This window comes from Zophobas morio, unplaced genomic scaffold, assembly GCF_036711695.1.
Source record: "Zophobas morio isolate AGI-343-1 ecotype UQ-CSIRO unplaced genomic scaffold, CSIRO_AGI_Zmor_V1 ptg000008l, whole genome shotgun sequence".
NCBI classification, from domain to species: Eukaryota; Metazoa; Arthropoda; class Insecta; order Coleoptera; family Tenebrionidae; genus Zophobas; species Zophobas morio.
Genome location: NW_026972113.1, coordinates 15,428,492 through 15,454,520, shown reverse-complemented (window position 1 = coordinate 15,454,520; position 26,029 = coordinate 15,428,492). Strand labels below are relative to the sequence as shown.

General features: G+C 31.5%; 1 protein-coding gene across 1 annotated transcript in view; it reads right to left on the bottom strand.

Moving 5' to 3' along the window:
• LOC135125453 (phosrestin-2-like) overlaps positions 1 to 26,029 on the bottom strand; it is a 153,419-nt gene that overhangs the window by 27,457 nt on the left and 99,933 nt on the right. Inside the window, exon 7 of the mRNA XM_064051091.1 lies at positions 7,192 to 7,497. Within this exon, the coding sequence (XP_063907161.1) occupies positions 7,192 to 7,497 (306 nt within the window). The remainder of the gene's footprint in view (positions 1 to 7,191; positions 7,498 to 26,029) is intronic.

Below are 26,029 nucleotides of genomic sequence, written 5' to 3'. Positions count from 1 at the left end.
GGTCAAGGCGTTTCGGAGGAGATTGGTTACAAACACTGTGACACCAGAATTTTATATTAGATTATTTTAGAAAAAAATTCTTTACCATAAAAAAGGTTATACTGAGTCGACCTTAAAAGATTGACGTATGCTGTCGCGGACTTTTTTTAGAACTTTTAGAAGGGAACAATTCCATCATACATGATTTTTATGTAACTTTAACCGTTTAATACGCAGCGTAAGCAACGGAAGCTGTCAAAGGACGAATAATTTTCCCGTTTTCCGATATTTTTTCATTCTATAATAATTTCCCAGTCCAGTTTTTTTTCTACTTAAAAAATTAGTTGTAACATACGTCAGATATATTTTATTATTCCAAAAAAGCACCACAAGTACAAAATTAAAATAGTTTTGAAAATACGAAAATTTTCATAAAACACAACTGAAACTGATTTTTTTTTCACGTTTTATTACAGCATGAAGTTTCACTGTAGAACTGAGGACAAAATTTAAGTATTTTGTTGTCTTGCATCATAAATTAGTCATACTTTTGTCGGATAAAGATTGGTAATTTACTACATGGGGTGTTAGATTTGCTACAATGGGATTGCGACACTGCGACAGGTTTATTACAAACAGATGCTGCTGCATTTTCGACCGCCGGTGCCTGTCGCTAAAACCCGAGTTTATTGAGTCTATGATATTGAATCTTTAGTTGATTGTTTATTTTTTTCAACATTTTCTACAATTTCAGAAATTATGGATTCAATAAACTTATGTGTTTTTTTACTGTTTGTACAATTTTTTGTACTAATTGCACGTTTTGTTTTTTTTTTGCGTAGATAAAATTTGTCACGAGCCATTATTATAAAATAAGGTGTAACAACAAAAATATAGTGCAAATAATTTGTAAGTGGACGACCGAAATTATGTTTTAGGCAGACACTGACAAAGTGGTAGTAACATTGGCAACTGTTCCAAAACTGAGTTTTGCCGAAAAAAGGTACTTTACGTGCATTTCAAACAATTACATTCATAGGACTCTACCATTTCTACCAGCCAGATGTAAACAACCACCTACAATAAATTTAACAACTTTTGTTTGTCACCGGAAGTGGGACTGGTATTGCGGACTGAAATTATCCCTTGTACACGCTTTCGACTCCATTTGAGTAACAATTTTTTTCCGAATTTAAAATTACGTTCAAGCTGTTGTTCAAGCCTAAAATTTAAAATTAAATCTTTCCGAAACAGTATGACAAATATGTAGTGAACAAAAAATATTTACACCTTATACAAAAAAATGAGGTTTACGATGCGCAAGCATATGATATACGTAAAATTAAAAGTGCAAGTCAAAGTTAATATGCATAAAAAATAGCAGCTGCTTCTATTAAAAATTTAAAATTAATTATTTAAATCCTTACAAAACGATATACTAACAAACAGTTTAAGCAAAGTCAAATTTTTAAACAAACTGCCTTCTGCCATGCAGTTAGCCGCCAAAATAATTAACATGAATATTTTAGTACTTACATAAAAAACCACCGTTGAATGCTTAGAATTACTTGCACACAACGTACTAATGATTTACGTTGAAGAAAGTAAAAAATTTTGCTATGTGGCTAATAGCTTCAAGGACACGTTATTATTCATTTTCAAACGATTGCGGCTAATAATTTTAACAATTTATTGTTATTTACTTGGTAAATATATTTTTATTTTTATTACTATTGTTTTGTTGCAAACGATAAAGTAAATAACAAAACCAAACTCTTATACATTATTAAGTTTAAGAAAAATTTTCCGCCAAAAATATTCTATTTGGAATGAATGGGCATGTCCGACAGTGCAGATAGTAGGAAAATAATAAAAATATTTACTTATACCGGAAATATTGTTAATTCTCTTATTTCAAGTTTGGCCTACAAATGTGGAAAATCCCTCCCGTTCGTAAATAGTACCTTGGCGCGACCAATTTTTGCTTTACATGATGTTCCTCTAATTCAGACAAACAACACATCCTTGATAGGAATAAATCACATATCTACAGATAATTCCCCGACAGTAGGAGGTACTTTAATATTTACATATATTTAATATATTTACCGAAAACAATTTAAGTACGGAAACAAAATAAATAACTGGAAAGAATTAACTGTAGCCAAAATAGGAAAATGAATCAGTGAGTTTTACATCTTTCCGGTTTTGAACGGTCAAGGGTAAATTCAGGTACCCGGGTTTTGTTTGCAACTATTATGGCTAGACAGGCACTGCGGCTTGTGTACTAAAACTTATTTCCGTACAGTAAAATGTAGAATTCTACGGATCGGTGCTGCATTTATTCACATTTTAGCAATTCACTAACAGGAGGCAGCATCTCCCGGGTCGTTTTATTCTCACTTTGACCAGGCAGATATTTTGCCTCCAGACGGCACCCTTAATATTGTACAGTCCGATCTTAGCAAGTTTTATGCCCGCCCACTCACCCTTTTTTTTCTTCGAGGATATGTCATTTACTAAAATTAATCTTACCTTAACAAGTACTAGCCCCACCCACCCGCCCTCTATTTTCTTAGAGGGTATGTCTTTGCCACAATCAGTCTTGTCTTACCAGGTACTAGCCCCACTCACCCACCCCCTCTCTTTGTGAGTTTGAGTTTAAGACTGATTTTGGCAAATAACATATCCCCTTAAAAAAGAGAGGGTGGGTGGGCGGGGCTAGTACTTGCTAAGATAAAACTGATTTTCGTAAATCATATACCCTCTAAGAAAAAAGAGGGTGGGTGGGTGGGGCTAATACCTGCTAAGTTAAAACTGATGAAATGAAATACCCTTTAAAAAAAGAGAAGAAATAATCTCGGGGGTCTCTGGTGTTTTCTTTGTGAAATTATTTGAAAAGATGTTGAGACCACTAGATGTTTTGCTTTTGAAAGAGTTTGTAAGAATCTTGGGATTCCTATATATATTTTTTTAATATGAAACAATCTTCGAGACTCCTTGTGTTTTGTTTTTGAAAAAAATTTAAAAAGACCTTGGAGTCTCCTTTTGCTTCTTTTTTCTTTCAGAATGTGAAAAATCTTGGGGATTCTATTTTTACAAGAATTTGAATGTCTTATGAGCTCTTTGTATTTAATTCTTTTTGGAAGAGTTTGAAGGAATCTTGAGGTTTCTTAATGTTTTTTTAGGACTTCAGGTGCTTTGTTTTCTAAAGAGTTTTTTTCTAAGAATGTGAAAGGATCTTGGGGTCACATAATGTTTTTTTACGTCAAGGACCCGACGATCTTCTTGATGGTTCTATTTTTGAAAGAAATTGAAATAATCTCGGTGGTCCTTGATGTTTTGTTTCTGAAAGAGTTTGGAAAGATCGTGAGGCCTCCTAATGTTTTGCTTTTGAAAGAGTTTGAAAGAATCTTGGGATCCCGTAGTGTTTTTTTATGTGAAACAATTTTCGGGAATCTTGCTTTATTTTTGAAAAAAATTGAAAAATGATCTTGAGGGCTCCTGGTGTTTTGTTTTTGAAAGAGTGTGAAAGAATTTTAGAGGCCCCTAAGCTATTTTTTAAGATTGTGATTTTTAAGCTTCTTGTATCTTATTTTTGAAGGAATTTCGAACTATCTTGAAGGCTTTTTTTTTTTTGTTTTTAGAGAATTTGAAAGAATCTTTGTTTTAAGAATATGAAAGGATCTTGTGGGCTGCGGCAATTTTATTTCAAATTGATATTTTCTTTTTGAAAGAGTGAAAGGTCCTTGATTTTTTGTTTTTTAATGTGAGAGAATCTTGAGGACACTTTTTGCAATTTTTTTAAGAATATGAAAAAATCTTGAGATCATATGGTGTTTTTTTATGTCAAGGATCCTTGAAGGTACTTGATTTTATTTTTTAAAGAACTTGAAATAACCTCGGGAATCCCCGATGCTTGGTTTTTGAAAGCATTTGAAAAGATCTTGACGGACCCTGGTGTTTTGCTTTTAATAGAGTTTGGAAGAATCTTGGGATTCCTTATGTTTTTTTTTTTGCCAAAATCAGTTTTATATTAACAAATACTAGCCCCGCCCACCCACCCCCCTATTCTTAAAGGGTATGTCATGTGCTAAAATCGGTCTTAAACTCAAACTTAAGAACGACAAGGTGGGTGGGGGGGCTAGTAGCTGGTAAGAAAAAACTGATTTTGGCAAATCACATACCCTCTAAGAAAAGAGAGGGCGGGTGGGTGGGGCCACTAGCTGCTAATACCTTTCTTCTCATAGTGTTTTGTGTTTGAAAGAGTTTGAAAAATTTTTAGGAAAAAAGCATTGTTTTTTTTCTGTACGAATCGTTTACCTGACCTGTTGGAATTATTATATCTGGTTCTTCTTACAAAGCGAATTTTATTTAACCCAGTAGGGAATTAAAATCTAAAGCGAATTTAGCACATAATTTGTAAGGAAACCATTATACATAATTTTGAGGTTCTAGGTATTCCTGTTTGGGAAGAATTTGGAAATGTTTTGGAGCCTCTAGTGTCTTTTTTAATATTAATTTATAATTAAATTTCTTAGAGGATACGTCATTTGCTAAAATCAGTCATATTTTAGCAGGTACTAGCCCCACCCACCCTTCCACCCCTTCTCTCTTTTAGAACGAATCTCATTTGCCAAAATCAGTTGTATCTTAGAAGGTACTAGCCCCACCCACCCTCCCTCTGTTTTCTTAGAAGGTATGTGATTTGCCAAAGTAAGCTTTACTTTAGCAGATACCTACCTGAACGTGCTCCCTGGACTGGCATTCTGAGTATTTTTTTTTTATTTAATTATTTCGTGTTAGAAAAACACTTACGAAAGAAAGATCACAAAGTTACTTAATTTTTGTTGTTCTGGTTGTTTCAGCCTCACATTTTTAAAATTCTAATAACAAAAAAATGTTTCTTCATAATTTAGCTTCTCAGGGACATCATGGAAAAATTGTTTAAATTATACCTGAACGTGCTCGCTGCGCTCGCATTCTAAGCGTTCTTATTTTGAAATTTAGTCTCAGAAATATTCAAGAAAAAGTCTAATTAGAGAGTCTATTTGGGTTCAATTGGAATGCGAGCTCAGCGAGCACGTTCCGGCAGCTGGGGTTTCTCCAACTTTAATATTTACAAACATTTTCAAGATTTACTTTTTTTTAGACACTAAAAAATTCTCTTAAATAATTTAGCTTCTCAAGGGCGCAAATGAGTATTTTTTTAAATTACACCTGAACGTGCTCGCTGCGCTCGCATTTTAAATGTGTATTTTGAGATTTATTTTTACAATTGAACCCAAACAATAACTCTAATTAGACTCTTTCTGGGATATTTCTAAGACAATCTGAAAAAAAGAACGTTCAGAACGCGAGCGCAGCGAGCACGTTCAGGTATAATTTAAAAAAATGTCCCTAGTTGTCCCCGAGAAGCTATATTATTATGAAAAATTTTTTGTTATTAAAAAATTGTTTTTTTTTTTAATTATTCGTCTGTGTACTGAGGAAGTTAAATTATTTACGAAAGAATTATTTAGTCTCAAAAAAAAATCTTGACAACCTTTATGACTATTGAAATTGGAGAAATTCTAGCTACCTGAGCGTGCTCGCTGCGCCCGCATTCAAAATGTGTATTTTTTAAAAACTAGTGATTTATTATTACAACTAAACAACTTCTGTAAGAGTCTTTATGGATTTTTTTAAGACTAAACTTAAAAAAAACTTTAAAATGTGAGCACAGCGAGCACCTTCAGGTATAATTTAAAAAAAATTCTCTTGGTGTCCCTGAGAAGCTATATTATTATGATAAATTTTTTGTTATTTAAAAATTTTTTTTTTTTAATTATTCGTCTGTGTACTGAGAAAGCTAAATTATTTACGAGAGAATTATTTAGTCTCAAAAAAAAACTTGTTCCTTTTTTGCTTAATATTTTGTCATTTTAACGGTTCTAGAATTTTTCGACGTACTCCCTCTTTTGGAAGATCGAAAAATTGGAAGATATAACAATGGAAAAAATCGGCAAATTTAGCAATCGAAAAATCGAAACATCGAAATCCCTATCAATCGAGAAACCGAAAAATGGAAAATTCTAATAATTGAACATTTTAAAAATCTGAAAAACTGAAAAATTGAACAATCAAAGTACTGCAAATTGATGAAACCGAAAAATATAAAATACAAAATATCGAACAATTAATATATCGAAAAAAAACTTTAAGAATGTAGACGTCTTGTTATTTTTGACAATTTGGAAATATTTGATTTGTTTGAATTTTTGATTTTTTGAAAAATTGAAAAATCCAGGAATTGGAAGATTCCCAAAATTGAAATGTTGGAAAGTCGAGAAATCCAAAAATTAGAAAAGCGAAAAATTGGATTAAAAAATTTAAAAATTTGGACATGGTAATATTAAAAAATAGCAAAATTGTAAAATGTAAAATGTGGGAACTCGAAAAATTGAAAAATCGAAAAATAGAGTGACTGAAAACTTGAAACATTGAAAAATCGAAATAGCCCAAACGAAAAATTAAACATTAAAAAATTAAAAATTGCAAAAAAGATCGAAAAATTGAAAGATATAACAATGGAAAAATCGGCAAATTTAGCAATCGAAACATCGAAATCTCTATCAATCGAGAAACCGAAAAATGGAAAAATCCAAAAATTGAAGATTTTAAAAATCCAAAAAACTGCAAAATTGAACAATCAAAGTAATGAAAATTGATGAAACCGAAAAATATAAAATACAAAATATCGAAAAATTAATATATGGAAAAAACTTTAAGAATGTTGATTGACCATTCATTCGTAAATATTTTTATGATACTAAATCAGGTATGGCTTAAAAAATTTTTCATTGTGTCCCTGACAAGCTAAATTATTAAGAAACATTTTTATGTTAAAAAGAATGTGAGTTTAAAAATTGTGATCACTAGAATGTTAGGACTGACCTGATCTGAATTGACTTGACTTGAATTGATCAGATTTACATTTAAATACATCTATAAGATTTGACGCAGAAAATGAAGTTATCTTATGGCAGTAGATTAACGTGTACAAAAATTAATACCGAATTTTTCGATTTTTTTGTAAATCACCAAAAAACATACGAATTTGAAGCATTTGATGCGTCGGAACTACTCAATCACAAACATGCATTAAAATCAACAATGACTCGACTACAATCAATACTTCATTCAACACGTCAAAAATGCCCCAATTCTTACTCAGCGAGTCATCCCTTTCCTCGTCCCCAGCCACCGCCAGGAGCCGATTCTTCGTAGGAGCGTGTGTCGGGGTTTCGTCAGTTTTCTGCTCCAGCCCTATTTCCATCGACCTCGCTTTGTTCTGCTGCTCCTTCGGAAACTTGACCTCCAGCGGCGCACTCTTGCATCCAAACAGCGTTTTCTTTCCCTTTGATAGATTCCGCGGGTTGTAGAGGTGGGGCGAGGGGGGCGCGTACGCCCGCTGCACCACCCTTATTCCCATGCGGACCGTCGTCTTGCGATGGAACTTCTCGTCGGCGCGATCAGCTGGAATCGAATCTAGGATGAAAGACGATCTACGGTATTGTTAATTTAGTAGTGAGCGAGACGTGACGCGGAGCGAGCGAGCCGTCCAGAAAAACAACTATATGTATTTGAAATAAAAATCCGTCTGATTTTCCAGAATGGAATAATAAGGTTAAATCTGCGGCTGCCTCGGCACGGAACAAAATCTATTTCCCTTTTATGAATAATGCATTAGGGCGGCATTCTATTAAAATGATCCTGTATTCAATATGTCTGCGTGTATACGTATAGGTTACGTATACTATATATAGAGAAATGAATTTCCGCTTCCGTTAATCAAGCTCCTGTCTTGCGAATTTCTCTGTTCGATTCAATTAACAGATAGGAAATCAGACTATGTCAGTTCGATTGAGTGGGAGATGGGTTGTGGTTGCAATCTAATCTGGAATGTGTTCGTGTGACCGACTGGTGACTTTATGGCCCGAGAAAATTTATAATTGCTGATCGTTAAGATGTCAACAGTTTACGGGCCGTCGGTGTGGAATTAATTTATAACAAGTTTCGAGCTTGTTTATATCAACTTATTTCGCAAGAGATTGGGAAAAACTTAGATGAAGTTCCGAGACGGTGGGTTGAAACGGAGTGTGAAAATAAAAAAGTGGGGAAATGAGGGCCGAGATGGTTTAATTACTAGGCGTTTTGTTAAGTAAACACTGCTTTAAATAACTTGGCGGATTTACTTGCAGTTTGTGTAGATTTGAGGGAAGGTGTTTCAACAATGGAGCTATTTTTAGAGGTGGAGACTGGGTATTTGATTAAACAGTGCGCCCGAATTTTTTCATTGTAGTGTACTGGATCCATAACCGGTTGCTAAAATTGAGGTCGTTGAATGTTTTGCGGTAACTCCGCGGTGCGTCGTTTATTCAAAATGTCGCTAAAACTTTTTTGCATTAAACGCTTCTACTTTTACGTGGGTCAAGTCGGTAATTTTTGTCTATTTAAGCGGGTGTATTTTTTCTAGAAATTTTCGGATTTATTGTTCAACAGATTGATACTGTTTTTAACAACTTTAGGTAAATTATGCAAATTTCCAGAATTGCAAAAAATGCTCTTCGAAAAACTGAAAAATCGAACAATTGAAAAATTGAAACATCGAAACGTTGATAAATCTAGAAACTAAGAAATAAAACAATAGTAAAAATCGAAGAATTGGAAAAATTCACAAAATTAAAATGTTGAAAAATTGAGAAATCGAAAACTTGAAAAATGTTAAAAGTCGCAAAATCGAAATACAAAGAAATTGAATAAAAAAATAGAAGAACTTAAAAACAAAAAAATGAAGAATCAAAAACTGAAAATCGAGAAATTACAACATCGAAAAATTGAAAAATTGAAAAATCCGAAAACTGAAGCATCTAAAAACTGAAAATTTGAGAAATTAAAACATTCCAAAAATGAAACATCGAGAAAAGAAATATAAAAAGATCGAGTAATAAAAAAATTGAGAAGTTAAAACATTGAAAAACTGTGAAATTGAAATGGCCCAAAATCGAAAAATCGAAACGTTGAAAGTTAAAAAATCGAAAAGTCAAAAATCGAATCAAAAAATCGTAAAATTGGAAAATGTACAATTTAAAAAAATCGAAATATTGAAAAATCAATACGCCAAAGAATCAGAAGTTCGAAAAAATAAAAATAGAAATATCGAAGAACTGAAAAACCAAAAAATCGAGAAATCGAAGCATTAGAAAATCGAAAATCCGAAAAGTCGAAAAATCAAAAAAGATAATAATTAAAAAATCTAAAATTTAAAAAAGCGGACAATTGAAAAACTGAGAAACTGAAAAATAGAGATATTAAAAAATTCCAAAACTGGAACATCGAGAAATGAAAAATCAAAATTATAATTTAAAATTTGAGAAAAATTGAAAAATAAGAAATATGGAAAAACTGAAAAACAAAGAAATAGAAACATCAAAAAATCGAAAAATTCAAATATTGAAAAATTAAAAATTGCAAAAATAAATAATGGAGAAATCGAAAAATCGAGAAATCGAAGCATCAGAAAATCGAAAATCCGAAAAGTCGAAAAATCAAAAAAGATAAAAATTAAAAAATCTAAAATTTAAAAAAGCGGACAATTGAAAAACTGAGAAACTGAAAAATAGAGATATTAATCAGAGATATTAAAAAATTCCAAAACTGGAACATCGAGAAATAAAAAATCAAAATGTCGAGAAATCGAGAAGTCGAAATATCGAAAAATTGAAAATTCGAAAAATAAAAATTATAATTTAAAATTTGAGAAAAATTGAAAAATAAGAAATATGGAAAAACTGAAAAACAAAGAAATAGAAACATCAAAAAATCGAAAAATTCAAATATTGAAAAATTAAAAATTGCAAAAATAAATAATCGAGAAATCGAAAAATCGAGAAATCGAAGCATCAGAAAATCGAAAATCCGAAAAGTCGAAAAATCAAAAAAGATAAAAATTAAAAAATCTAAAATTTAAAAAAGCGGACAATTGAAAAACTGAGAAACTGAAAAATAGAGATATTAATCAGAGATATTAAAAAATTCCAAAACTGGAACATCGAGAAGTAAAAAATCAAAATGTCGAGAAATGGAGAAGTCGAGATCGAAAAATTGAAAATTCGAAAAATAAAAATTATAATTTAAAATTTGAGAAAAATTGAAAAATAAGAAATATGGAAAAACTGAAAAACAGGAACAGAAACATCAAAAAATCGAAAAATTCAAATATTGAAAAATTAAAAATTGCAAAAATAAATAATCGAGAAATCGAAAAATCGAGAAATCGAAGCATCAGAAAATCGAAAATCCGAAAAGTTGAAGAGTCAAAAAAGATAAAAATTGAAAAATCTAAAATTTAAAAAAGCGAACAATTGAAAAACTGAGAAACTGAAAAATAGAGAAATTAAAAAATTCCAAAACTGGAACATCGAGAAAAGAAAAATCAAAATGTCGAGAAATCCAGAAGTCGAAATATCGAAAGATTAAAAAATCGAAAAATAAAAACTATAATTTAAAATTTGGGAATAATTGAAAAATAGAAATATGGAAAAACTGAAAAATGAAGAAATCGAAAATAAATAATCGGGAAATCGAAAAATCGAACTTGAAGAAAAATTGAATAATCGAAAAATTGAAAAATCCCAAAACTGGAACATTGGAAAATTGAGAAATCGATTATTTAATAAATCGGAAATTCGAAAAATCTAAAATTTAAAAAAAAGAAAAACTGAAGAATGGAAAAATTGAAAAATTGAAAAACTTAAAAATTGGTTATTCCAGAAATTGAGAAATCGAAAAACCCGGAATTTAGGAACTTCAAAAATTGAAAAATACTTAGAACAATTTAACAATCGAAAAATTGCAAAATCGAAAAAAACCGAAACGTCGATAAATCGAGAAATTGAAAAATGGAAAATTCCAAAAATTGAAAACCGAAAGAGTAAAAAATCCAGAAATAGAAAAATCTGAAATTCTGAAAACTGAAAATTTACAAATAAAACACCCAAAATCGAAGAGTCAAAAGATTGAAGAATCGAAATATTCAAAAATCTCAAAACTGAAACATTGAAAAATTGAGAAATCGATTATTCAATAAATCGAAAAGTTGAAGAATTAAAAAACTGAAAAATTGAGAAATGGAGAAATCGAAAAGTCGAAAAACCAGAAAATCGATTATTGAAAAAATTGAGAAATCAAAAAATCCTAACTTTAAAAATGTTAAAAATAGAAAAATAGAACAATTTAAAAATCGAAAAATTGAGAAATCGAAATAGCCCAAAATCGACAAATCGAAAATTAAAAATTAAAGACTTAAAAATAACAAAATCGATAATTTGAAAAATTGCAAAATTGAAAAAAAAAATCGTGCTATCGAAATGTGGATAAATCGAAAAATCGAATAATTATAAAACCGAAAAATCTAAAACTGAGATGTCGAAAAATCGGAGGAATCGATACATCAAAGAACTGAAAAAATCGAAAAAGTAAAAATCCAAAAATCGAAAAATTGAAAAGTCAAAAGATTGAAGAATCGAAATATCGAAAAATCCCAAAACTGAAATATCGAAAAATTGAAAAATCGAACAAAAATTTAAGAACCGAAAAATTCGAAAGAAGAAAAACTGAGAAATTGATTATTCAACAAATTGAGAAATGAAAAAATCCGAAATTAGAAACGTCAAAAAATAGAACAATCTAAAAATCGAAAAATCAAAAAACCGAAAAATCTAAAACCTAGAAGTTGAAAAATCGGAGATATCGAGACATTAAAAAACTGAAAAATATGAAATTTTAAAAATCGAAAATTTGAAAATCAAAAATCGAAACATTATAAAACTGAGAAATCGAAGGAATAGAGAAACCAAGAAGTCGAGAAATTGAAAACGAAAAACCAAAAAATCGATTATTCAATAAACTAAGAAATCGAAAAATTGAAGTCGAAGAAAAATTGAATAATCGAAAAATTGAAAAATCCCAAAACTGAAACATTAAAAAATTGAGAAATCGATTATTCAATAAATCGGAAATTCGAAAAGTCTGAAATTAAAAAAAAAAAAAACTGAAGAATGGAAAAATTGAAAAACTGAAAAATTGCTTATTCCAGAAATTGAGAAATCGAAAAATCCGGAATTTAGGAACGTCATAAATTGAAAAATACTTACAACAATTTAACAATCGAAAAATTGAGAAGTTGAAATAGACCAGAATCAAAAATCGAGTTAAAAATTGAAAACTCAAAAATTTAAAATAAAAAAAATCGATAAATTGAAAAATTGTAAAATCGAAAAAAAAAACCGAAACGTCGATAAATCGAGAAATCGAAAAATCGAAAATTCCTAGAATTGGAAAATCGAAAAAGTAAAAATTGAGAAATCGAAAAATCTGAAATTCTGAAAACTGAAAATTTATAAATAAAAAACCAAAAATCGAAAAGTCAAAAGATTGAAGAATCGAAATATTCAAAAATCGCAAAATTGAAACATTGAAAAATTAAGAAATCGATTATTCAATAAATCGAAAAGTTGAAGAATTAAAAAACTGAAAAATCGAGAAATGGAGAAATCGAAAAGTCGAAAAACCAGAAGGTTGATTATTGAAAAAATTGAGAAATCAAAAAATCTTAACTTTAAAAACGTTAAAAATTGAAAAATAGAACAATTTAAAAATTGAAAAATTGAGAAATCGACAAATCGAAAATTCAAAAATTTAAAAAATCGTAAAATTATAAAACCGAAAAATCTAAAACCGAGATGTCGAAAAATCGGAGGAATCGGTACATCAAAGAACTGAAGAATCTAAAATTTAAAATTCCAAAAATTGAAAAATCGAAAAAGCAAAAAATCAGGAAATCAAAAAATCTGGAATTTTAAAAACTGAAAATTTGAAAATCGAAAAATTGAAAAGCCAAGAGATTGTAGAATCGAAATATTGAAAAATCCCAAAACTGAAACAACGAAAAATTGAAAAATCGAACAAAAATTTAAGAACCGAAAAATTGGAAAATTATAAAATCTACAATTGAAAAATCAAAAATTAAAAAAACAAAAAATCGAGAAATTGAAAAATCGGAAAATCCCAAAACTGAAACATTGAAAAATTTAGAAATTGGATTATTCAATAAATCGAAAAGTCGAATGATTAAAGTCGAAAAATCGAAAATTAAAAAAAAATATATTGGAAATTTATAACTTTGAAAAACCGAAAACCTGAAGAATTAAAAAACTGAAAAATCGAGAATTGGAGAAGTCCAGAAATCGAAAAGTCGAAAAACCAGAAAATTGATTATTCGAGAAATTGAGAAATGTAAACATCGATAAACTTAAAAAACTGAAAAACCTAAAACCGTGAAGTCGAAAAATCGGAGATAGCGAGACATTAAAAAACTGATAAATATGAAATTTTAAAAATTAAAAACTGAAAATTTGAAAACCGAAAAATTGAAGAACCAAGAGATTGTAGAATCGAAATATTGAAAAATCCCAAAACTGAAATAAAGAAAAATTGAACAAAAATTTAAGAACCGAAAAATTGGAAAATTATAAAATCTACAATTGAAAAATCAAAAATTAAAAAAGCCAAAAATCGAGAAATTGAAAAATCGGAAAATCCCAAAACTGAAACATCGAAAAATTGAGAAATTCAATAAATCGAAAAGTCGAATGATCAAAGTCGAAAAATCGAAAATTAAAAAATAATATTGGAAATTTATAACTTTGAAAAATCGAAAACCTGAAGAATTAAAAAAATGAAAAATCGAGAAATGGAGAAGTCCAGAAATGGAAAAGTCGAAAAACCAGAAAATTGATTATTCGAGAAATTGAGAAATTTAAACATGGATGAAATTAAAAAACTGAAAAATCTAAAACCGTGAAGTCGAAAAATGGGAGATAGCGAGACATTAAAAAACTGAAAAATATGAAATTTTAAAAATTAAAGACTGAACATTTGAAAACCGAAAAATTGAAAAGCCAATAGATTGTAGAATCGAAATATTGAAAAATCCCAAAAACTGAAATAATGAAAAATTGAAAAATCTAACAAAAATTTAAGAACCGAAAAATTGGAAAATTATAAAATCTACAATTGAAAAATCAAAAATTAAAAAAGCAAAAAATTGAGATATTGAAAAGTCGGAAAATCCCAAAACTGAAACATTGAAAAATTGAGAAATTCAATAAATCGAAAAGTCGAATGATCAAAGTCGAAAAATCGAAAAAAAAATTGGAAATTTATAACTTTGAAAAATCGAAAACCTGAAGAATTAAAAAACTAAAAATCGAGAAATGGAGAAGTCCAGAAATCGAAAAGTCGGAAAACCAGAAAATTGATTATTCGAGAAATTGAGAAATTTAAACATGGATAAAATTAATAAACTGAAAAATATAAAACCGTGAAGTCGAAAAATCGGAGATAGCGAGACATTAAAAAACTGAAAAATATGAAATTTTAAAAATTAAAAACTGAAAATTTGAAAACCGAAAAATTGAAAAGCCAAGAGAATGAAGAATCGAAATATTGAAAAATCCCAAAACTGAAATAACGAAAAATTGAAAAATCGAACAAAAATGTAAGAATCGAAAAATTGGAAAATTATAAAATCTACAATTGAAAAATCAAAAATTAAAAAAACAAAAAATCGATAAATTGAAAAATCGGAAAATCCCAAAATTGCGACATTGAAAAATTGAGAAATTGATTATTCAATAAATCGAAAAGTGAAACGATCAAAGTCGTAAAATCGAAAATTAAAAAAAAATATTGGAAATTTATAACTTTAATAAATCGAAAACCTAAAGAATTAAAAAACTGAAAAATCGAGAAATGGAGAAGTCCAGAAATCGAAAAGTCGAAAAACCAGAAAATTGATTATTGGAGAAATTGAGAAATTTAAACATCGATAAAATTAAAAAGCTGAAAAATCTAAAAGCGTGAAGTCGAAAAATCGGAGATAGCGAAACATTAAAAGACTGAAAAATATGAAATTTTAAAAATTAAAATTTGAAAATCGAAAATCGAAACATTGAAAAACTGAGAAATCAAAGGAATAGAAAAACCAAGAGGTCGAGAAATTGAAAACGAAAACCAAAAAATCGAGTATTCAATAAACTAAGAAATTGAAAGATCGAAAATTGAGAAGTGTGAAAAATTGAAAAATCGAAAAATTGTTTTGTGTCTGAAATTTTGATTTTTTTCTAAAAATTTCGATGTTCAAGAAAAATGCAACACGGATTTATAAACCACAAATAACATTTATGTTGTAAAATATAGAAATGACGTCAGAAAAAATGCTCTCACAACCTAGAGATAGTAAAATGTTAGGTAAAAAAATAACAAAGAACAAAACCAAGGCAGATTCATAAGCCACAACTACAAGACTACATTATTTTATAAACGTACCCAGTAGTTTCGGATCTCACAACAGACAAACAACTCCAAGATCCTGCCTCTGGAGTTAGCTCAAAGAGCTGTCATTTACATTTACAGAACTAATATCAAGATCAAAAGTACGCCAGATCTCTAACAAAACTATTACAATTGAACCAGATCGAGCGTCATACAGTAGTGGATTGCCACGCTTGAACAAATTTAATAATCGACACAATTCAAAACTTTGTTCTACAATCCAAACCCTGCTGAAAAAATCTGTCAAAGCTTCATCGGAAGCTGCTATAACCGCAAAAATTAATAACGTCACAAACGCGTCTCTCTTTACCAATTTTTTGTTCCTTACAACTGTTGCCATCCTTGCGGAAATGCTTTCAGCGACAAAGCTCCACATTATTATAAATTTAATGCTGTACGTGAAAAGTTTCAAAACGAATTTTAGCGAAGTGTTAATATTTAATCGGCCGATTGCTATATTTAGAGTCGTGGGATGATTTTTTAGAGGATTAGAGTACAAACGAGGAAATTAATCTTCTTAGGGTGTTCAGAGATTCGGGATTTTTTCTATAATCGGAATTAGGTGTGTTACGATTGTTGTTTTTAATCACAGTCACTGCGTGAAAATGCGACTCCAATGGTAGGTAAATCGGTTATTCTTCCAGTATCTCCCGTTCTCGTCGTTTATTCATGGCAACATTTTATAATATGAAAGTTTTCCCATTCAGGCTGCTTTTCATAAATATCCTTTTATATCATGCCGAGAACGAATTTTCCATTACTTGCTTTGAAGGCGACACCAAATAAATCAATCACTAGAGTATTAAAAGACGAGTTGTGATTTCTGGAACGTCTGCATTTCATAGACCGGTTTCTGGAACTTCCAGAAATAATAGCCGCACCCACTAGACTCCGTCTGTCTTTTAAAAATTGACAGCACGGATGGATTTATCTCTATCTTTTGTGCGAGTGTAAACCACTTAAGCTTAAAAGCGTCTTGCACATGAACTCGATACTGTGTTGGTATTCGAATAAAATCATAGAGCGAATCCATTTTGCGCCTTGCACTCGCTATATTTAGGCCTGGGGGCGATCGATTACTTTGGCCTTTCACTTAACATATCACGATTTATATTAATTGAGGCAACCCGTCTTTATTGTGAGAGAGGTCTGCCTCCGGGGACTACACTTTTGGCAATTTAATTGAATTTTGCCTAATTTCTGCTGACTAGGGAAAATTGGGAACTGGTTCGAAATCGATTAGGGGGTGATAGTGTTCTGATAGAGTTTTTGGTATTGACTGGAATGCGACACCTTGACCTGGAAGTCTACTTTTGTCTGGACACAATTAGAAGTTTGCTCGATACGTTTTCGAACTAGAGGGAGCGTAAAACACATGTGAGCACATTTTTGTTGTTATGTTCACAAACAAAAAACGCTCAGGTTACGTTAGTTAAGGTCAGATCAATTCATATATTTTTTTAAACACTCTGTATTAACAATTCTATATTTAAAAATTATTGCTGATTATCTTCTGAATTTAAGGAAACTATAGCAATCTGAACATGCTCGCTGTGCGCGCGGTTTGATAAACTTTTATTCTCATAGAGGGTACTGGCGCCCGACCAACCGCCTCCCGTAGAAGGCGCCAAAATTTATTCCAAGCGTCCTGAACACCGTCCGCTTTATGACCATTGTGAAAGTACTTCTCAACCATAAAGACTTCAACTTTCAACGAAAAAGCCATTTTTCAATAGTAACGCAACGAAAGTTCTTTCCCACTTTCTTGGAAAAATTTTGAAAATTTCAAATTAATTTTTCATGTTTATTTGAATAGATGTCGTGACGGCAACTTCGGATTCGTAATTGGCGAACGATTATCCATGATTTGACACCAATTTTCAGTCGATTGAATCAATTTGAAGCATTTTTTTGTAAATTTTTTGAAAATTTTGAATTCACTTTTCGTGCTTATTGGAACAGATACCGTGACGGTGATTTTAGATTTGTAAGTAGTGGAAGGGTATCTACAATTTGACACCAATTCTCAGTCGATTGTAACCATTTTTAACAATTTTTTGGAAAAATTTTGAATACTGGAAGTCACACTGTTTTGGTTTTGCTAATTAGGTATACGAGCAATTTTTGTCTGTGTGTATTTTTTTTTTAATTTTCGCATTTATTTTTCAATAGATTGATAATGTTTTTAACAACTTTAGGTAAATTAATAGGTCTCTTTAGATCCTGTCAGATCCCTGCAAACCCTTTAAGCTTCTTCCAGTTTGTTTTAAAATTGTCTAGATTATCATAAATTTTCTCAGATTCTTCCAGAGATTCTCAGATGATCTGATTCATAGATTATTCTAGATTCTCAGATTCCGTCTGATTCGTTTCTATTATTTCCGATTTTATTAGATGTTTACTGGTTCTTTCCGATTTTTTATTTAGATTTTTTTTTATTCTCTCAGATTCCTCATATTCACTCAGATTCTCTCAGATGCTCCCAGATTCCCTCAGATTCCATCAGAATCATCCAGATTCTTTCACATCTTTTCAGATTACTTCAGCTTCCCTCGGATTTCCCTAGATTCTTCCAGAATTCCTCATAATTATTTTTTGCTTTCAAAGTCTCAAAATGGTACCGAATACTATGGCATAAAGTTTTTTAACAAGTTGTCCCATGACGTGCAAACTCTGTCCATGCGTAAATTCAAAATTACTTTGAAACAGTATTTGCTCTCAAAGGCTTTCTACACCTTTGAAGAGTTTCTCAATGATGTGTTGTACTTTTCAATTTAAATGTATTTAATTTTAATTTTGTATCTTGACTTATGCAAAAACCGCTGTAGTTTTTATGCACTAATAAACTTATTATTATTATTATTATTAAATCGTTCCAGGTATTTCCAAATCCTTCCAGATCCTTCCAAATTTTTCTGATTCTTTCTGTTTCTCCCATTCTCTTAGATTCCCTCAGATGTCAGATTTCTTCAGAATTTTTTTCCGATTCTCTCAGACGTCTGCGCTCTTTCAGATCATTTCCCATCCTTCCAGATCCTTCCAGACTTAAAAAAAAATCCAGACCACTTTAGATTCTGCAAACTGTCCCACATTCTTCCAGTTTGTACTAAACTTTTCCAAATTCTTTCGGATTCTCTCAGATTCTTCCAGTTTTTTCTAGATTAGATTCTTGTAGATTATTTCAAATTCCTTCAGATTCTTCTCGAATCTATCAAGTTTTCCCAAGTCCCCTCAGCTTAATACGGATTTCCTCACATTCTTTCACAATCTCTCATCATTTTTATCTCCTTCCAGATCGTTTCAGATCCTTTCAGTTCCTTCCAGACTCTTGACAAAAATTTTCCAGACCGATTTAGATCCTTTAAAATATCTGCAAACTTTTCCCGATTTTTATAGATTTTTCAAGAATTTTGTAGATCCTTCTAGATTCTTCCAGATTTTTCTAGATTCGTCTACAGAATCAGATTCTTTCAGAATTTCTCAGTTTCTTTTACATTCTCTCAAATTAGTCAAGTTCCCTCGGATTCCCTAAGATTGTCTCGTATTCCTTCAGATTCTTTTCGAATTTTTCAAATTCTCACAGATTCCTTCAATTTCTATCAGATTCCCTCACGTTCTTTCAGTAACCCTCACAATTTTTGTCTTCTTTCAGATTGTTTCAGGTTTTTTCAAATCCTTCGAGATACTTTCACATTTTTACGATTTTTTCTATTCTGTCTTTCAGATACTCTCACATTTTATAAGATTCTCTCAGATTCCTTAAGATTTTTTCCGATTAGCACAGATTCGCCGTTTAAATTGTTTCAGATCCTTAAAAAAATACAAATCGCTTTAGTTCCTTTCAGATCCCTGCAAACTCTTTTAGATTCGTTCAGTTTACTCTAAATTCTTTTAGATTTTCTCAGATTCTCACAGGTTTTTCCAGATATTCACAGATTATTCCAGTTTTTTCTAGATTCATCTAGATAATTCAAGATTTTCTCAGATTTCTTCTGATTATTTTCGCTTTTTTCCGATTCTAACCAGTTCTTTCGGATTTTTTATTCAGATTTTCTCAGATCCTCTCAGACTCGTAGATGCTCTCTGGTCTCCTCAGATTCCATCAGACTCATTCAGATTCTTTCACATTTTTTCAGATATTCTGAGATTTTATTCTGAATCCCTTCAAATTCCTTCTGATTTTTTTCAAATTTCTCTAAAATTCTTTAGATTATCATAAAGTTTCTCAGATTCTTTCAGAGATTCTCAGATTCCGTCTGATTCGTTTCTATTATTTCCGATTTTATTAGAATGTTACAGGTTCTTTCCGATTTTTTATTTAGATTTTTTTTTATTCTCTCAGATTCCTCATATTCTCTCAGATGCTCCCAGATTCCCTCAGATTCCATCAGAATCATCCAGATTCTTTCACATCTTTTCAGATTACTTCAGCTTCCCTCGGATTTCCCTAGATTCTTCCAGAATCCCTCATAATTATTTTTTGCTTTCAAATCGTTCCAGGTATTTCTAAATCTTTCCAGATCCTTCCAAATTTTTCCGATTCTTTCTGTTTCTCCCATTCTCTTAGATTCCCTCAGATTCTGTCAGATTTCTTCAGAATTTTTTTCCGATTCTCTCAGACGTCTGCGCTCTTTCAGATCATTTCCTATCCTTCCAGATCCTTCCAGATTTAAAAAAAATCCACACCACTTTAGATCCTTAAAAATTCCTGCAAACTGTTCCAGACTCTTCCAGTTTGTTCTAAACTTTTCCAGATTCTTTCGGATTCTCTCAGTTTCTTCCAGTTTTTTCTAGAGTAGATTCTTTCAGATTCCTTCAGATTCTTCTCGAATCTATCAAGTTTTCCCAAGTCCCCTCAGCTTATTACGGATTTCCTCACATTCTTCCACAATCCCTCATAATTTTTATCTCTTTCTAGATCGTTTCAGATCCTTCCAGTTCCTTCTAGACTCTTGATAAAAATTTTCCAGACCGATTTAGATCCTTTAAAATATCTGCAAACTTTTCCCGATTTTCATAGATTCTTCAAGAATTTTGTAGATTCTTCCAGATTTTTCTAGATTCGTCTACATTGTCGAGATTCTTCGCCATTCCTCATATTCTGTTAGAGTCAATCAGAATCCACCAGGTTTCCTCAAATTCTCTCAAGAGTCCTTTAAATGTCTCCGGATTCTCTCCGAATTTCTCTCAGGTTCTGTCAGATTCTCTCAGATTGATTCAAATTTTCCCAGATTCCTCCACCTTTACTCAGATTCCCTCAGGTTCTTTCAGTAACCCTCACAATTTTTGTCTCCTTTCAGATCGTTTCAGGTTTGTCCAAATCCTTCCAGATACTTTCACGTTTTTACGATTTTTTCAATTCTATCTTTCAGATACTCTCAAATTTTATCAATGCTCTCAGATTCCTTAAGATTTTTTCCCATTAGCACAGATTCGCCGTTCAGATTGTTTCAGATCCTTAAAAAAATACAAATCTCTTTAGTTCCTTTCAGATCCCTGCAGACTCTTTTAGATTCGTTCAGTTTACACCAAATTCTTCTAGATTATTTTAGATTCTCACAGGTCTTTCCAGATATTCACAGATTATTCCAGTTTTTTCTAGATTCATCTAGATAATTCAAGATTTTCTCAGATTTCTTCTGATTTTTTTCGCTTTTTTTCGATTCTAACCAGTTTTTTGGATTTTTTATTCAGATTTTCTCAGATCCTCCCAGACTCGTAGATGCTCTCAGGTTCCCTCAGATTGCATCAGACTCATTCAGATTCTTTCCCATTTTTTCAGATATTCTTAGATTTTATTCTGAATCCCTTCAAATTCCTTCTGATTTTTTTCGAATTTCTCTAAAATTCTTTAGACTATCATAAAGTTCCTCAGATTCTTCCAGAGATTCTCAGATGATCTGATTCATCTCGATTATTCTAGATTCTCAGATTCCGTTCGCCATTCCCCAGATTCTGTTAGAGTCAATCAGAATCCACCAGATATTCACAGATTATTCAAGTTTTTTTTAGATTCATGTAGATAATTCAAGATTTTCTCAGATTTCTTCTGATTATTTTCGGTTTTTTCCGATTCTAACCAGTTCTTTCGGATTTTTTATTCAGATTTTCTCAGATCGTCTCAGACTTTTATATGCTCTCAGGTTCCCTCAGATTCCATCAGACTCATCCAGGTTCTTTCACATTCTTTCAGATATTCTCAGATTTTATTCTGAATCCCTTCAAATTCCTTCTGATTTTTTTCGAATTTCTCAAGATCTCCTATATTCATCCAGCTTCTCTCGGATTCCCTCAGATTCTTCCAGACTCCCTCATAATTATTATCTTCGTTCAGATGGTCTCAGGTCTTTCCAAATCCTTCCAGATCCTTTCAAATTGTTCTTACCGATTCTTTATTCAAATTCTCTCAGATTCTCTCAGATTCCCTCAGATTCCTTCAGGTTCGCTCAGACTCCTACAGATTTTTTCACGTTCCCTTTTTTCTAGATTTTTGTAGAATATTCCAAATTCACCCAGATTATTTCAATTTCTTTGCTATCAGGTTTTCTCAGGTTCATTCAGCTTGTCATGAATGAATTCACATTTTTCCAGAATCATAGATTTCGACATTCCCCAAGTTCCTTCAAATTCTCCCAGATCCTTTCAGATTTTCTCAAATTCATGAAACGTGACACGAATTCTCAGTCCATTGAACCCTTTTTAGCAATTTTTTTTGAAAAATTTTCAAAATTTGATGTTGTGATGGCAATTTCGGATTCGTAATTGACGAACGATTGTCTAGAATTTGGCACCAATTTTCAGTCGATTGAAACAATTTGAAGCAATTTTTTGGAAAATTTTTGAACATTGGAAGCCACACTGCTTTAGTTTTGGTAATGAGGTATATGAACAATTTTTTCAGTGGGTGTATTTTTTCTAGAAATTTTCGCATTTATTTTTCAATAGATTGATAATGTTTTTAACAACTTTAGGTAAATTATGCTAATTTTGATGCAGTTACCATTTTTTTACAATATTTATAACAAGTCAAATCTTTTCTGGTATTAAAAATTACACATTTTTCACTTGTTTCGGTTTCTAGAATTTCAAAAAAATGCTTTTGGAAAAATTGAAGAATCGAACAACAGAAAATCGTTAAATCGAGAAAGTGAGAACTCAAAAATGTAAAAAATCGATGAATTGAAAATTAAAAAAATCAAAAATTTTTAAAATTGAAAAATTGAAAAATCAAGCAACCGAGAAATCCAGAGATTGAAAAAACTCCCAGAACTGAAAAAATATTGAAAAATGTCGAAAAATTTAAAAAATCGAAAAACCGAGATGTCAAGAATGGAATCAAAAAATCGCAAAATCGAAAAGCCGAAAAGTCGAAAAATCGAAAAACTAAAAACTTGAGAAATTGAAAAATTCCAAAACTGAATCATCCGTAAAAGAATCATCAAGAATCGAGAAATCAAAAAATTCCAGAACTCAAAAATTGAAAAATTTGGAATTAAAAACATTTAGGTATAGAAGAGTCATCCTGTGTAAGAAAATATAAAAAATATTAGTGCAATGATAAATTAAAGAAAAAAAAAACGGAGCTTTATCTTATGAAAAAAGTCAAAACGTCAAAATTTTGACTTTTTAATTGGTAAAGTTTGGAGATTGGAAAAACTCGGTGTGACTATTATTATATATGTTTTATGTGACCAAAGAGAATCTCTGAGTACTCTCCACGAGGTCAATATTCATAATTGACCCAACGAACCGTACATATGTTCCAAATAACGAGTTAAATAGGTTAGTGCAATGCAGAAATTGGTCAACGCAAATAGAAAAAACACAATAATATAATTTAATTATAGTATCATTCCCGTTTCCACAACCACCCTTTTTACTATTAATGGAATAAATAATTAGCCCAATAATCTCCCGCCTGGCTACCCATTGTGCCTTCCTCAATCGATAATAATTACATCTTGCCCGACACGACCCGCGTACAGAACAACCCTCCCAATAAGCATTGTCTTCCCCAATCCCGCTAAACCTCCCTTCGTCACCTGCAAGACGTTCCACAATATTTACTTATAGCGTGACAAAACACCCGTTGACCGTTTTCTTTCAATCCGCACGGTCAATAACGATGCACCTTGAAAAGTCCGGGTCGATTTCGGATTTAGGTCACAGCATTTTACTTTTCTCGCTGATGAAGCTATTTAGCAAATTCGCTTTAGAGAGCCGATTTTGGCTCATTTATTACTTCGAAATGAAGAGCGAGCCTCGTTTGCTACGGTTCTTACAAGAAAATTATTCATTAGGTTTACTAAATTTGCATTAATTAAGAAATTTCATTTTGTCATGATTCGGGGGCGGCGCTGAGCTTTGACATAGTAATTTGTTACCAGCAAGAAGGCCCGATTTAGCATTGTATAGGGTTATTAACGGGCGCGTGTTGCTTTGATTGAGAGATGACACTAATTTTTTTTTTAATTTTGGAGAAATCTGTTCTTCATTAAAGATATTTGTTGACGAGAGTCTAACATGTCTGTTTGAATCGAGGTCTGATTGAGAAAGGAGCTCAAACCCAGCATTTCTATGAAGAGATTATTACCCTTCGCAGTGAAATCGGTATGTTATGAAGTCGTTTTCTGGCTCAAAACTTAACCAACTGTTTCCGAACTGATACATAGGTTGACTGATTCTCTATTAAAATGATCTCTAAGGTGTTTTACAGTAAAACAATTCCACACGAATTTTCCAAAACCTGCATCTGTTAAATGGTAAGCTGCAATTACTCGAAAATACTAATTTCCAGCTTCATCTCATAAACTTACAAATTATCTCTCGCTTACAAACCACCTGCCAAAGTCCCTGCTTACTCCGTCCGCGTTTTTGATATATCGACCCGTGATAAATCCTCCATCAACTTTTAATTAACGCCTGTGTGTTTTAATTACTACAATAATTTAACAGTCTCATCTCGCAAACTTTACCACCTCGCTAATGTTTGCTCGGATTTAACACACTAGTAGCTGTTGAACTTGAGCCGGCTCGGGTGATTCGTGCTAACCACTTGTGTTAATCCATGACAGCTAAAGCACATATCTACACACTCCTGCTAAAAATAGACCGGATTCTGGACTCTGGACTCCGGGTCGTGTCTGCGTAATGAAAATTTCAGGACAACTGTTGCACGGGAATTGTCTGGATTTCCTTTGTTTCACCTTTATCCTCTGTACAATATATTCGCTGAATTTACAACAGTGTCAAGTGTCGCTTTAACAGGCACTACAAAGCACGAAACCCAAAAATAAACGTTATTTTTTAATAAAATCGTGAATCTTAACACTTCCTTTTAATTAATTTCCCCGTCTACGATCAAAGAAAAAGAGAATAAATTAATTTTGCCGTTCAAAATGGTTCGTGATTGTGTTTTGTTACAGGAAAAAACGACGCCCTCGCAATGAAAATGTAAATTAAAACAAATTTACTCGAAATGAAAAACAAACAACTAAATTGTAACGGCGTAGTCGCGATAGTTCCATTATCGAAAATTGCTTCGTTTATTGCAATCTCGGAAGCAATTAACACGTTAATATTGGTAACAAGATGAGCACAAAACGTGAGGAAAAATTTTATTGCAACTTATAGCGAGATTCGGAACGCCGTCATTCATTTATCTCTCGAGGAAAATTGTGTTTCTTATTCATAACATCGACTTCGGAGTATTAGGTTCTAGGGAAATCTATGCGATTGAAGCGAGGCAGACGGGCATTTCAAGCTCGAAGTACAATTTTCTTTATAAAATATTTTCCGGTGTTTGAAGGTTATAGTTTCGAATATCGTGTCGAGAATCGCCAGAAATGAAAAAGTGAACAGAAATTGGTAAGAATTTTTCAATAAGCGAAATTACTTAAAAAAAATGTTCGAAGGTTGTCATTTCTAAATTGTTCAATTTTTCATATTTTTTGTTTCAATTTTTCAACTTCTGAATTTTCCTATTTTTAGACTGCTATTTTACTCGAGTTTTCAATATTTCAATTTTTCGTTTCGAAATCTCGGAGACTACATGTGTAATTTTTTTTTCTAGAAACCGAAAGAATCTCAGGGTCCTTTGTGATTTTTTTTTGAAGAAGAAGATGAAAGAATCTCGGGGGATAAAAGTGATATTTTTTTTCTAAAAGGTGAAAGAATCTCGGGCTCCCCTAATGTTTAGTTTTTTTTGACAAGCTTAGTGGGTCCAAGCATATTTTTTTTTCTAAAATGGGAACGAACCTTGAAGTCCTTTAAGATTTTTTTTGAAGAAGAAGAAGATGAAAGAATCTCGGGGCTACAAGTGTTATTTTTTTCTAGAAGACATTAAAAATTTCGTATTCCCTACGGTTTTTTTTACGAAGTTGAAATAATCTCAGGGGCTACAAGTGTTATTTTTTCTAAAAGGCGAACCAATCTCGAGGTTCTCTAATCTACGGGGCTACAAATGTTTTTTTTTCTGAAAGGTTAAAGTTTCTCAGGATCTCTGTGTGACTTTTTCTGGAGAAGATGCACAAATCTCGGGGGCTACAGGTGTTCATTTTTTTCTAAAAAGGAGAACGAATCTTGAGGTTTCCTTGCGTTTTTTTTTGAGCAG